We start from the raw sequence: 14,335 nt of genomic DNA, 5'->3' as shown, positions 1-14,335 counted from the left end.
TTGGTGTCAGCTCCAAATGCACAGATGCTGGTGTATGCATCCATGGAAAACATCCATCCCAGTAAAGACAAGGTGAATGCAGTGATTTTCTGACTGAGAACAGGATTCAAACTATAGGTTGCACATGCTCTTCTATTAACAAAATGCACAAAACACCGAGAGAATGGGTGACAACAATTAAAAAAGAGTTCACCAAAACATTCTCATTCTTTCATTCACTGTAGAAAGAATGCAATGGAAAGTAACCCTGAGCATGCCAAGATTTCAAGATCTTTAGGATAACTCTCACATTCCAGCATATATATGATGCTGCATGAAAAAAAAATATAATAAGGAAAATTCAACAGAAAATACTACATTCAACTCACAGCAAAATGTACAAGCACCAAGAGTATTTGATTTTGCTCCATTACAAAGATGTTTCTGATTTATCCCACATGAGGGAGTCATGTTGGTACACAAATGTTTGTAGTACTCACATTTTATCCAGATTGCATCATTTTTAGCAGCTGACAGGTCCTCTCATAATGTAAGTCAGCAAACAAACAAGTAGCAGGAAGACTGACTCCAAAGTCTGGTGTGTCTGAAAGTGCGAGTTAAGTTTGCAAATAAAATCCTCACTACTGAGACTGTTCCAATTTTTCTCTCGTGCACACATATTGTATGAGAAAATAAATTTTTTTTTCCATTTGAAGTCTCTCAGGGTTTGCAGACATGAAATGTAAGCTTAAGTCTCCAAACCTGCCTTATGGTCTTCCTCCCATTCCTCACTTCCAATAGCAATTAAATATAAAAAAATCCCATTAATTCTCTTTTTTATGCATGTGCAGTAGTTCAAATACTTTTGGATCCTTGTGTAGTCAACAGCTTGAACAATACTCCTGCAGCACCTGCTGCAGTAACTTACATTCTGCTGTTCTTCCAGCATTCAGCTAATGGATTGAAACAGTTAAGCGTTTTTGTTTTAACACCTGAGCATGTCAAGATAACTTTTTGCCTGTATTTATTTTTGTCAGGGAAAAACTTGGTCATGCAACAGAAACCTGAAAAATAATTGAAACCTACTATTTTCATTCTTTTTTTTTCCCTCAAGTTCTGTTCAAATCATCCAAATAACTGTTTTTACAGTCATGAAGGCACTTACTTCACATTCATCAATAATGACATGAAAAAAGGAAAAAATATAGTGGGACCGATTATTCATCACAGTTTGAAACCAAGACAACAAAATAATGGTTCTTTAAACCTTTACCAAAATTAGCATATTTTTAGTCAACTTAGAACAAGCTCTTGCACATCTTGACTCATCACAATGAGGCAATTTAAACTGTAAGTGCCAGTGATTTGTTTCTTCATAAGGCTACAGGAAAAAAAAAAAAAACAACAGAGAAGAATTCAAAGTCCATCAAGAATATTCTTAGTGCGACACCTTTTACCCATTTCTGAGGCAGCATCCCCAGGACAGGACAACATGCTGGGGGCAAGCACAGGGAAGATGCACTCTGGGGGAATAAAAAGAATGAAGAAGGAACATCCACGGGCTAGCTCTTACCCACACAGTTGTAGCGGCCACTGGTGTATTTTAGTTCATATCCCAGCTGGCACTTGCAGTAGAAACTTCCAAACGTGTTGACGCATCGGCGGTTGTACGAGCAGACAGCTTTGCCAGTGGAGCATTCATCGATGTCTACAGCAGGAGAAGGGATGCTGGTCAGATCCATGACAAGGTAAAATAGGAAAAAACTCACTGGGATTTGCATGAGAATTATTTGTTCTTGGCTGTCACAAAAAAACCTTAATAAATAAATCTTATAATTTCACATTTGGTGATGGTTTTCGCATGTGTTCGTATGAGTGAAGCAGTAAAATGTGATCTAACTTTATGGAAGAACACAGCACCACATATTATAAGCAATGCTTTCTTCATCACAGGAAACTCACAGGTAATGTTGAGGCTTCTAGAGAAAAATTGAGAAGTTTGTATTGTGGGTCATCACAATAAAAGAAAGCCCCATCCAAACAAAATGCCCAAATCCTATAATACATTATGTCAGCAGGGCAGCTTCCTGCAGGCAAAGCACAGTAATTAATGGCCTCGTACCAATAGGGAGAAACTGAATCTGTTGATGACTCTGTCTGTTGATGCCAAAATATTGAGTTATTTACTGGAGAATAAGAGTTATCCAAATAATTACATGGCCAGTAGTTCAAGAAAAAATAAGTTTTAATAAAAGTATGAAAATTTTTATCACACTGTGAGCAACAAGAAGCATTATTTAAGTGAGCGAGGAGGGTTAACTACTTCCTAACCTTTCCCCAGAATCATATGGCTCCTTATGGGGATCCTGCAGAAAAGAAGATGAGAGTGAGCTCTCTAACCATACCAATGCATGTCCTTCCATTTGGTCCCAGCTGAAGGCCACCTGATGGACAGAGACACTGCACCTGTCCCTTGACTTCTTCACATCCATATTGACAATTCACCATGGCACATGTCCTAGAACCTGAAAACAGCATTTAGAATAACAAGAAGAGCAAAATTCTATGTTGAAATCACACAATTTTAAGTTAGGATAAACACAGAAATTATTCAGAATATCAAAAATCCATTCATTATAAATAAAGCTGCTTATGAATTAACATATAAAAATTTAGGAGTCCATGAGATATTTTCTACAAACAAAGCTCTGTCACCTAAAAACTAGAAGCTTCCCCAGGTCTGAAAAATCAGGTTGGCTAAAAAAGCTGAATGCTTTCCATTTCATGCTGGCTTGAAGACAAAGAAGATAGGTAGAAATACCTATTTTCATATGTTTAGATAAGCCTTAGATCATACAGCAAATGTTTGCAAGAGAAGTTTTCATCAACTGTCGAAAGCATATTAACACAGACAAAAAAAAATTTGGTTAGGAGCACAGAAAGGTAAAGCAAGGAATAATGACATGAAATTCAGCACAGGAAAAAGTAATTATATTGGTGCTTTGCTTGAATACATTCAGTTGTCGTTATTCAACAGATGAACTGGCAGGACTATACATTGAGATCATACTAGCTGTTCTTCATCTGAACCAAAGAATTTTACTTCTTTCAGGTCCAAAACACCTCTGAAGACTAGTTTACTTTACCCAGGAACTACCAAATAGGAAGCCTCTTTCAGCTGTGATGATACCAGAGAGCAGGGGCAAAGACCCCATCCTGCATAAGCTAAATCAGTTCATCACAAGAAGAAAATCTGCTGGGATTAGATGTGATTAGATGATCCTGTTCCATCAGCTCTGTTACTTACTTGCACATGTGCCATCTGGCATGAGCATGTACCCATTGAGACAATAGCACTTGTAGCTGCCATGTGTGTTCATACATCTGTGCTCACAGGGACGTGGCTTCAGTCCACATTCATTCAGATCTGCAGAAGTCATCGGAACTGAGTGAGTGCTGGGCTTTTATACATATATTCATGCATATATATATATATAGGTGGATTATATTGCCTAATGTGTGGAGTTCCCCAGAGTGAAATTGTCTGGATGGAAAATAAACCAGCCCCTTGCAAATGAGAGTTTAGGAGACCATCTGGCTGAAAGGCTGCTAGTGAAACCAACATACACAGACCTCTACACTGGAAAAATTAATGCAAACTTTGGCCACATCTGGCAGCTTGTTAGGAAGAAGTGGAGGGCTGGAGAGAATCGTAGCTAATCTTTTTCTGGGAGTTTTTTTAATGGACTTTTTCTGGTTCTAGCCCTCCAGTTGACCTCTGTATTAGAAAGGCAAAAACATGAGGCTAAAAACAGCAAAGCAGATTGAGATAAAGTGAAAGAAAGATTTTACTTTAATTTTTCTGAGCTATGCACTAGTACCAAGGTTACCAGTAGCAGAAATTAAATACAATTTATGTTAATAATTATGTGTCTTTAAAAAGATCTCAAAATTCTGCAGATCCTTAGAATGAAACATCCTAAATCCTTCTCAAAACCCAGGATTTAAAGGCTTTTTGGAAACGAAATCAATTTCAAATTCCTAAAATCTATCCTTCACAGGGAGAAAATGAGAATTCTAGAACGTTCATTTGTGTGGCACAGGGTGAGCAGTGCTGACAATGATATTTGGCCTGTGACAAAGGGACAACATCTGTGTTTTTTACTTCCATGACCTGACACTTCTACCGCTTGTAGTGATTAGTAAATAGATGGAAGTCATTTATAGAATGCACCAGCATATGCAGCCCATTCAATATGTGTTTAACAGCACATATGACTGACAATATGATTTCAGCAGAGATGCAACTCTCCAGGCAAGCTCTGAGCTTGTGCAACTCTACTTCCAATGGGAGAAGCATCTGTTCTTGTGTCACACCCGGCAGACCACAGGAACAAAACCTCCAGACCATTAAAAGCATAAATTTTGTGGAGATGCACAAGTGTTTGTTACAGCTCAGTCCAGGAAAGAGAGAGGGTTGTATTCTATTATATTCACAGGGTCTGTTTGAAAAAGGACAGCCTGTCTGCTTGCAAATCACACTGGATTTTTGTGCTACTGTGACTCCAATAAAGAGTCTCTTAACAAAGAAACTACAGAGCAAACTGGAGGACAAAAGTTATTCTATTTAGACCATATATTTTCAAAAGCGCTTATCTGTACCTATCTCTCACAATGCACAAATAGCATTGTTCTCTAAAAAAGAACCTATGGAGATAAGGCTAATTTAGCTCAGACTTGGTGGCAGACTAATACAGTCCCCTTATCTCTGTTATTTTAGTTAGCTCATGTTGAGCTTGCTCAGCAGGACATTCTGCTGTAAGGACAGACCAAGGCTACATCTGCCAGTAAATTAAAAGTGGGTATTAGCACTCCTGGCTGATGGAACATGACCGCCTATACAGCTATACTGTTAAAACAAACAGCTTTGGACACTTGGACACTTCTGGTCTGTACCAGCCACCACCCCACTGAAAAAATCCTGCTCCTGCTTCAGAAGGTAGAAAAGCCCAGGAGCTAACAGGGAGTTTGCATGTGTAGGTCTGTGCAGTGCTTCCTGCAAGCCTCCGTTTTGGAATCTGCTGAAGTGCACAGAACTGACCAGGTTGCCTATGGAGAGCATGTCAAATGCACATAGAGTTACTGTATGGAAAGCACCTAAAAGCTGCGGGTTGCCTTTTAGCAACATTTAAGATGCCAAAGAATTTTTGAGATTAAACTTCTGTGTTTAGAGGCCGAAGTTGTAAGTGGTACTTATATATTTTTTACATATGACCACAGCTGCTGTTTCCCTTTTCTCTCTAGTGGTACTGAGGAGTTAATTTCTTTGCCTATGAGAAAGAGCAAAAGATGGATTTTCCCAAAATACTTAATAGCACATCTTTAGGGCATATTGTTTGAAAGATACTGTGTAATAAATGGGCTGTTTTGGCTATAAAATATGTGTATTTAGCATGCCAATGCAATATTTTCAAGCAAAGTCTGCAGGAGCTTAGGAAGGTAGCAAGGACAGACCTAGTCATTTGTGTGGCCTTTATGTCATGTTTCCATCATAGCACCTACAGTTCACTCATTTGCCTCTCCATGCACATTGACCTGCTCCTTTCATCTGATCCAAGACAGGGATGTTGTATTTTGGAAAAAAAAAAAAAAAAAAGCTGAGTTCTTACCAATGTGTTCACTGAAATATTTCCATGTTGAATTCTAAATTTATGGGGGGGAAATGGTGCATTTAAAGTTTCTGAAAATGCAATTCTAAGGACTCCCGGTGATGGTTCTCAGAAATACTATCAGCATATACAAACAGCCCAGGCAGATTGATAAATTACACATCTAAAATATAATTGCAAGTCTTTCTGACTAGGATATTAATTTAAAAATAAATAAGGGCTGCTAGTTAAGAAAATAACATGGGTTCTGTAACTGGCTTCCATCTCTTCTGATACCTTCCTATATAATCTCTCCATGCCTTAATCCTCTGACTATAAACATAACTTTGCCCTTGTCATCAGCCCATAGGAGATAAACAATATAGGTTCAAACTTTTGTCTGCTGAAGGAGGCCTAGAGCTTGCCTGGGATGCTGGAGATGCAAAAGTCTTAAATTCTTAAGTTCTTCTACATAAACAAGACAACATCCTGGTTTACTGCTTTGGAAGATGACAAAAACCATAGTACAAGATAAGAAAACAGAAAACCAACAGTCTCCTTTCTGGAGCATATGCACAAACCTTGATTACAGGTTTTCCCTGTAAATCCAGGGAAACATTTGCATTTGTTTGGTCCCATGCACTCGCCATACTTGCAACCATGTCCACAGGTAGCTGGTGGAGTCAGGCAGAGAAAGGAGAGAGAAAAATAAAAAGTTTGAAATATTCTATTTGAGAACTTTTGCCCTGCTTAGTTGCCTAAAAGATTTTGCACAAGTTCAGCATCCTCCACACCTCTCCCTCTAGTCTAAGCACAGTAACTACTGATTAACACTTTATTTGGGCTCGAGAATAGTGGCACTAACATTAATTACAAGAATTTGTTTTTTTCCAGGTTTGTGAAGACAACAGGTCTCTCCCTCTTTTTTTTTTTTTTTTCTTTTTTTTTTTTTTCCCTTGCAATGCTTACAAGCCATATTTAGTTTTGTACTGCCTTTTTCTTTTTTTTTAGGAAGCCTATGTGAGAAGCAGCTGGCCAACAGCTTGAATTGCTATGTTTGGCATCTGGAGCAGGGAAGAGGCAGCAGCACTCTCCTAGAGACACAGGAGACACATAATCCTATAGCAGTTTACAGTCTTGGATCTCCTCAGTTACAGCTGAGGAACGTGTCTATCCCATGGAGGAACATCCAGAGCACATCTGTCATCAGGCAACTGTCCTTAGCACACATCCCAGCGCGCATATTTGCATCATGTTTGCAGTCATTTGAGAGGGCTGCATTTAACCTGGATGCATTGAAAAGCAACTCTAAGTCCTCTGGATCACCAATCAGAAATTAAATGATGACTTTTATAAGCCTTAAGGCTCCTGAAATCACTTCAATCAGCATGGGGGTTATTCAGGAAGAGCAAAGCAAACATGCATTTATATCAGGACAACCTCTTAGGAAACAGTGAAAGAGTGCGCACCAGGATGTGAATCTCAATTCCTTGTGTAGTTCAGCTGATCTGCAAACTATAGGAAAGTTTAGCTACTATGTAATAAAATTAATATTAAAATTAATTTTTCTGAATTCAAGTATCTTCCCTACATTAACAGACACATTCAGAAGGTACTAACTCTGCAGATTGAGGCATTTTTCTACACTTCTTCCAGCCCTGAATGCAATGTGGCACACTGCAAGACCAGCTTGTTCCCCTGGGATCCAAAGCATACCTGCTTGGGATGTTCTCCCATGGGATGGACACATTTCTCTCCTATAACTGAGGGGATGCAAGACTGCAAAAGACCAGTTTGCAGTGTTAGCAATGAAGCAGAGAAAAACACCACATCTGGATTTACAATGCAGAATTACATTATAGGTGGCTTAAAGTGATTTGCCCAAGAACAGTCTTCAAATTTTATGAAAACCTATTGCTTTAAAACAAGACAAACTACTCCACTGGCTGATCAAAAGTTACATTTGCCAGTTATCTCTCCAGGTATTAATTTGCATCAAAACTGGAGTGCATTTAAACAATGCAAGAAATACTACAATAATCCCTTTTTCTTTTTCTTTTTTTTTTTTTTTTTTTATGGCATATCACATATACAGAGCAGAGGCATTTTAGCATCTTTCCCTTTTAGTATATGGATTTTCAGCCATGAATAATCTTAAGCCTCTATACAAATTCACTAGATATAAAAGGCCAGAATCTCTGTGACAGCAAGTGCAACATCTGAAAAAGATCTAAAACATATATTTTATGATTTTGTTGTATTTTGCCCAAGTACAATTGGAGAGTAAGATTCCACACTGTATTCTCCTTGGGATATGTAGACCTTTCACAGATTAGATGTGTCCTAAGAGTCATTGCCTCCTCATTAAGCAAACAATCCACACACCAGAATGCTGGCTGGATACCCAAGCTCAAATCAGGGGCACTTACTGCTTGAGTTTTATTTATATTTTTAGAAAGTTAAAACCTTCTGGTTCTCAAAGGCTGTGTAATCTGAAGATAAAGGATACCAACTGATATTAAATCATTTTGGGGGTCCTTATATAGCATTAGAAAACACTGCATTTATGGCACGTACTCAACAGCTGTAACAGTGTAGCCACTGACCAGGGCTGTGCAGGAGATTAGAACAGATGGTGCCTTCTGGATCTAAGAATTTCTGAATGTGCAAGTTATGGTTTGGTGTTATTTATCCAAAGCTCTCAAGCTTTGGATATAGTCTCTCATGCATATTTTATTTGCTTTCTCACAGAGTTAGGAGATTTCACTCCTCAGGAGTTTCCCTTCTGTAACCTCTGGCAGGAAACAAGCAGAAAGTTAATGTTACCTTCACAGTGGCCCTTGTTCTTTCTCCAGCCAGGACAGCAATCCAACCTGGAGCCGTAGCGACACACCCCAGGCTGGCTCACAGCCCCCAGCTGCCCACGAGCTCTCGAGCTGAGTAAGGAAGGACAAACACTAGTCCAGCAGGAAAATGCTCTAGTCCATTCCTCTGCACACCCCTTTGTACAATTCTCTTATGTTTTATCCACTGTCAGCCATTTCCTTTTCACCAAACCTAGAGCATCGTTCCTAGACAGGAATGCAGACCTCCATTTGATCAGAGAAACTGGGATGATGGGGATATTTCACCTGCAATAAATTAACTGTGCGGGGTAAATACTTTCTAATGAGAAACACGGAAAGGAAAAAAAACCCAGCTAGCTCCCTTGCTAGAATGGGTCATCTTAACATCAATGAAGTCAACAGGGCTGCCTCAGTTTGTGTCACATGAACAACTGGATGGAATATATGATGCCATAACTGACAGCCTTGGATGATGAAAGACTGATTCTACAGAAAAGCATGTTGAGGACATCAGTCAGTCCCATAAAAGCTAGTGACTTGCAGGCTCATAGCTACTGCATACATGCAAAGCGATTGCATAACTGCAGACAGCCCCAAGCATTCTGGTTGAATGAGACCCCCTAACCATACAAATTAATGTTAATTTCACCCGTCAATAAGCTCAGGCGGTTCAAAGTCATTGTGCAGATCAACAGCTGCAAGAGTTGGAAGACCTGCCATATTAGTTGCCAAAATTATATATCTGATGGAAATCCATAACTGTGTAAATCTTCTAGACCTCCTCTGTGTTTCTATGTGTGCTGTGACTTTAATTCTCTTCTCCCTCTGCTTGCTGTTACTTAAGTTGTCACATGCCTGTCCCCTTTATGAAATTCTTTCCTTTATCCAAAATGCTCTGTCCCCATTGCTTTATCCGAGTCATAATTTAAAATGCATTTTCTTCAGAGAGTCCAAAGTGTTGGATTTGACCCAGAAAATTCCTGTGTGGTGAGAGCTTTGTACTAAGTGATTTGGGCTCCTGAGGAGGGACAATACACTGCAACAGAAATCTCATGGTGGGGAAAAAAATGGTGGAAAAAGCCATCAGGCATGAAATTTTACATTTTTTTAATCTGAGGCACAAAAAAAAGGTAATATTTTATCAGATTACAGGACTGCTTTGCATGCATCCTCCTGTGCTTATCTGTAACAGTCACACTGACATCAAAACAGTTCCTGCAAACATCACTGAGGCAAACTAGAACAAATATATGCATACACTTCAAAGACACAAGATGTTACTCCAGAGTTTTCTTTAGTAGCTGAACCATTGGAAATAGGAGTTCAGAGGAAATGCATAAGCTCATGTATCTGAGATACTCTATGCAAAGAGATGGTCTTCATGTCACCTGGCAAGTAGATAAGCTTCAGTACTGGAACAAATTGTTCTGAAGCCACCAACCTTTGCCATCAATGCAGTGATGCAGTTAACAGGAGTACACGTTCTTGTGCATGAACATCTTCAGACAGGTGGAAAAGTGTGTTGAACAGCTCTAATTCCCCTGTGCCTGTGACAAATCAGCACCCTGCCTCTGCACCCTATAGACAATAAAATAACCTTTTTCCATTTTGTTATCCACATGCTGCTGCCTCACATCACTTGCAAGTATACAAGTTAAAGAAAATATGTTCTGCTTGCAGACTAGAAAGTGGCCTTGAATTCACCTGGATAGTAAATGTACATTCTGCTTGCGTCCCAGAGAATCCCTTTGAATGCATCTGGATAGTGCCATGACTCCCCTGGAAGGTTAAAATGCCTAAAGCCTGGAGGAAGGAGGATCTCATTCCTTTACAAAAGGTGCTCATTTTTACAGGAAAAATGGATTCACTAATCATTTGTTTAATAATTTACTTTTTAAAAAGTCATTATGAAGTATACAATATCTCTCAAGATTTCAGAACAAATGTTCCTTAAAACTGGGGAATGTTCCATAGAGCTGCAAATTAAATTAACATACCTGAGCTCTATAGATATTGCCCTGGACAAGGTCGAAATACTTGTTCTGATTTTCACAAGAAGCATCAAGATAAAACTTACTTTTGCCAGAGGAAAAGATCAACTAGATCCCAAAATCTGGGAGGAAAACCAGTTTTGCCAGGTTAGTCCCTCTCACCTATGAAGAATCAATACCCATCAGCTTAGCCATTTCTATCCGGAGTTCAGCATTTTTAAAAAATGTAGAAGGAGAAGATTTTTCAGGCAGGCAGACCCTTTCTGGGAGAATGTTGCATGAACCTTCCTGGATATTGGGGAAGAAGTAACGCAGAGTGGAGGCACAGGGCACTTCTGACCACTCATTTTTTTCAAACGCCTGAAGGATTTCAGAGGAACTACCTAAAGTACCTGAGTGAGATGGCCGAGTGTGCAAAAAATTCCTGGCCTTGAAGAATCTACAGCCAAAAAATGTGACCAAAAAAGAAAGACAAGAGGAAGCACACTGTGTAGGTCAGATCACAGTGCAGGTCAGTGGAAGAGTGCTGTCTGAAGAGCTCTGAGAGGCAGCACTGGTGCTAAAGGTAACAAGTGGCTACTTAGCAGTCCAGGGTGCCCAGGGAGGAGAGAAGTAATTGATTTTATGTGGCCATGGTATTGCTGATAGCACTTTGTGACATTTAGCAAAGAACAGTAAGGATGAACAGTGAGCACAACAACACAGGACCGCCTGAGCTGAGGTGACTGAAATAAAGAGCTGGCTGCATTAGCTGTCACAAGATTGCTGTGACCCATTAGCACCATTTTAAATTAAGTGGGACAAAGTTTTATTGCTGCTGTAACCTGTATTGCTATTATGGTTTAGGAATGGTATTCTTCAAATCAGCCCCCCCACCAACACTCTCCACAACCACACAGCACCCTCTTTTGCTCCCCAATTTCCCCTCACCCTTCCCCTTGCAGAAGGATGGAGCTGAGAATTGGAGGCACAATAGGCAAAGATTGCAGGCTGAGGCGAGAACAATTTACTGGAAACAGCAATGAGATAAGGAAATGAACAGCAACAACAACAATGCTAATGATGGAAGGTAGAAGAAAAGAAACATTTCACACAAAAATACCCCAATAACAGACCGGACAGGCTCCCTCCACCACGTTTTCTTTACTGGAAGGAACCCCTCTTCCTGGAGCACAGTCCTTTTCCCTCGCCCTCGACAATGGTGTGAGGTGGTATAGAATAACAAATGTGCTTTCCTAAGACCAGGTCAGGAGTTCATTAACTTCCAGTTCCTGAGGAGCTGACCACTCAACAGTCTCACATGTACTGGAACAGCACACTGCCACTTGTTGATGAAATGTTTCCATTCACAGATCTCATATTAAAGAAATAAACCACAAAACATCTTGAAAGCTTCATATGCAGCTCCTGCGAATTCTCCCTTTACGGGCTATTCCCTTGCTGCAGCACTTCTGCTTCTGGAGAATTGGGAGAGGGAACACTGGAATGGCTTGGTCTGGAGTAAGTGGTTTGAGTCTCCCTCAAAATCTCGTTCTGTTTCCAAAGCATACCTGCCTCCAGAGAACCCAACATCTGTGGTGACTGGCTGCTTCTGAAGGCAGTTTGTGCTGGCAGACCAAGAACCAGGGGTGCTCACACCTTCCCTCAGATGGTGCAGCTGTTCTCCCGCCACTAAAGCTGCCGCTTTTCCCAGAGCACGCATCCCCAGCTCCGGTGTAGTAGCCCGGGGAGCGGCTCACAGGCCCGCTGGAGCGCACGGACCGGGCGGGCGCCGTTCAGCACCACGGCCCCGGGCCCGGCCGCCGGCGGGGCGAGCCCCGCGGGCACGGGCGCGGGAGGGACCCGCGCACAGCCGCGCACGGCCGGAGCGCCCGACACCCGCGGGGCCGCCGGGGAGCGGCGGTACCCGGCCCCGGGCAGCAGCGCCCGCCGTGCCCGGCCCCTCCCGCCCGACCCGCCCGCGGCCCCGCTCACCTGCCCGCGGCCAGCCCGGCGGCCAGCAGCGCGGCCAGCAGGGCGCTCCCGGGCGCCGGCACCATCGCCCGGGCACGGGCGGGCAGGCGGCCCGGCCGCGACCCCGGTGCTGTCTGGCTGTCCCCGGGCTGTCCCTCGGGCTGTCCCTCGGGCTGTCCCCCGGGCTGTCCCTCGGGCTGTCCCTCGGGCCGTCCCTCGGCGGCGCGGCGGCAGCGCCGGAGCGCGGGCGGGCGGCGGGACGGGGCCGTATAACCGGGCGGGGCGGGGCGGACCCGCCTGGAGCCGGGGCGGGCAGAGACCGCGGCGGAGAGGGGCGGGTGGTCCCGGCCGGAGCAGGGCAGGCTGCCCCGGAGCCGGCCACGGAACCACGGTGATGCTCCCCTGCGGAAAACTGTGTCACTCCGGCGGGCGGTACGAGCCCCGGTGCGAGTCCCGGTACGAGCCCCGGTACGAGCCCCGGTGCGAGTCCCGGTACGAGCCCCGGTGCGAGTCCCGGTACGAGCCCCGGTGCGAGCCCCGGCCCAGCCTGAGACCGGCCGCCGGTGATTCACCAGTGCCACACCGGCGTGTCCGGCGCTCTGCCTTCGCAGGCACCCGCTGGCCCCCGTGGCAGCGCTGCCGTGGGTTTCCATCACCGGAAAATGCATTTGCGTCGAAAGCTTCCCAGGCTTTGCCTTGCAGGACCATCCCTGAATTAACTTTTTCAAAGATGCTAAGAACTTGGATATTAGGAAAAATCTTCTTTAGAAAAAAACTGCCAAGTTGGTAACATGGATTGCTGATTTCTTCAGACTTCTGAAAGTACAGATGTTCCGCCAAAGTACATTAAAGTCACCTTGTAGAGAGGAGCAGTGTGAAGTCAGAGGTACCAAAATATGGCAAATTTAGCCCCAGGATTCAATGACATCTGACTAAAATTAAATCTGTTTAAAAGAAACAAACTTATGCAATACTGTTTATGTGTTGCACAGGATGGTAAAGACTTTTTTTTGTCCTGGATGCTGGACATAAAAGCCATTGTTGGTTTGCAGCTGTGCTGCTGTCTTTCTGAAATGCAGCAATACCTTGAGACTCTCAAACTCCCTTTGTTAGACTTGTCTTCCTGCATGGAAGGACTAGTCTTTTGATTTTAGTTAAATCAGCACCATGTAGAAAGCATACTAATTACTTAAAACTGAATTCAAAGACTCATGGTTTTTATTATGCACATTTATTCCAACAGATAGATATGAGTGTATCAGTTGAGTCTGAGCTTGCCACTAAAATGTTGATTGGTGTTCAAGACAAGTTTTTTTGATCAGAAGACAAATAATTTCTGAACTGTGATGCATGTAGCCTGTTATGAGCCATAATTATTTCGTGTTTTTTGTTTGTTTGTTTGTTTGTTTGTTTGTTCACAGAGTGACTTGTGGATAGGACTGTCTGCTCTGGCGGTCCCTAAATAGCATTTCACATTGCCTGCTGGAATGGGACTATCCCTAGGTCTCCCCCATTCCCTGTGATTTATTAGGGAAATTCTTATTGAGGCTGTAGTCATGGCTGTCTCTCAAGTGAAAGCTAATGGGCAGTTTCTGGACTATCCTCCCAACCTTGCTCTGAGCTCTCACAGGAGCCCTTTCATGCCAAGGTGATATAAGAGGGACCTGTGGCTTCTAGGGTCATATATAACATGTCTTACAGGAATGTCCCCCAGCATTTAGGAAAACCTTTTTTACTTCATACAATCCTGATCCCAAAGCACACCTCATGGCTGCTCTTGTTCATATATTTTCTTGATAATCTAGAATGCAAAATGCAAAATTAGTGGAGTAACAATTATAAATCCTATTTCTAGACTGAACACATTTCTTGTTACTGTTTCATTAAATGCTGTCCCTAGTTTTTGGGTCTTAGCTGT

General features: G+C 42.4%; 1 protein-coding gene across 3 annotated transcripts in view; it reads right to left on the bottom strand.

Annotated features, from left to right (window-relative positions):
* Positions 1–12,683, bottom strand: part of EGFL6 (EGF like domain multiple 6) — a 29,901-nt gene extending 17,218 nt beyond the window's left edge. Inside the window, exons 1-6 of one of the 3 annotated variants that reach the window (XM_030280934.4) lie at positions 12,439–12,683; positions 8,454–8,563; positions 6,209–6,301; positions 3,287–3,406; positions 2,385–2,504; positions 1,553–1,687 (exon numbers count right to left, since the gene is read on the bottom strand). In XM_030280934.4, the coding sequence (XP_030136794.4) occupies positions 1,553–1,687; positions 2,385–2,504; positions 3,287–3,406; positions 6,209–6,301; positions 8,454–8,563; positions 12,439–12,503 (643 nt within the window). In that variant the 5' untranslated portion in view covers positions 12,504–12,683. Of the gene's footprint in view, positions 1–1,552; positions 1,688–2,384; positions 2,505–3,286; positions 3,407–6,208; positions 6,302–7,343; positions 8,429–8,453; positions 8,564–12,438 lie in introns of those variants that run through there. The other 2 variants (XM_030280939.4, XM_072933983.1) reach the window with 2 other exon arrangements.
* Positions 12,684–14,335: the final 1,652 nt, after the last annotated feature.

This window comes from Taeniopygia guttata, chromosome 1, assembly GCF_048771995.1.
Source record: "Taeniopygia guttata chromosome 1, bTaeGut7.mat, whole genome shotgun sequence".
NCBI lineage: Eukaryota > Metazoa > Chordata > Aves > Passeriformes > Estrildidae > Taeniopygia > Taeniopygia guttata.
The sequence above is the reverse complement of the archived record's forward strand: the minus strand, read 5'-3'. Positions and strand labels throughout refer to the sequence as shown.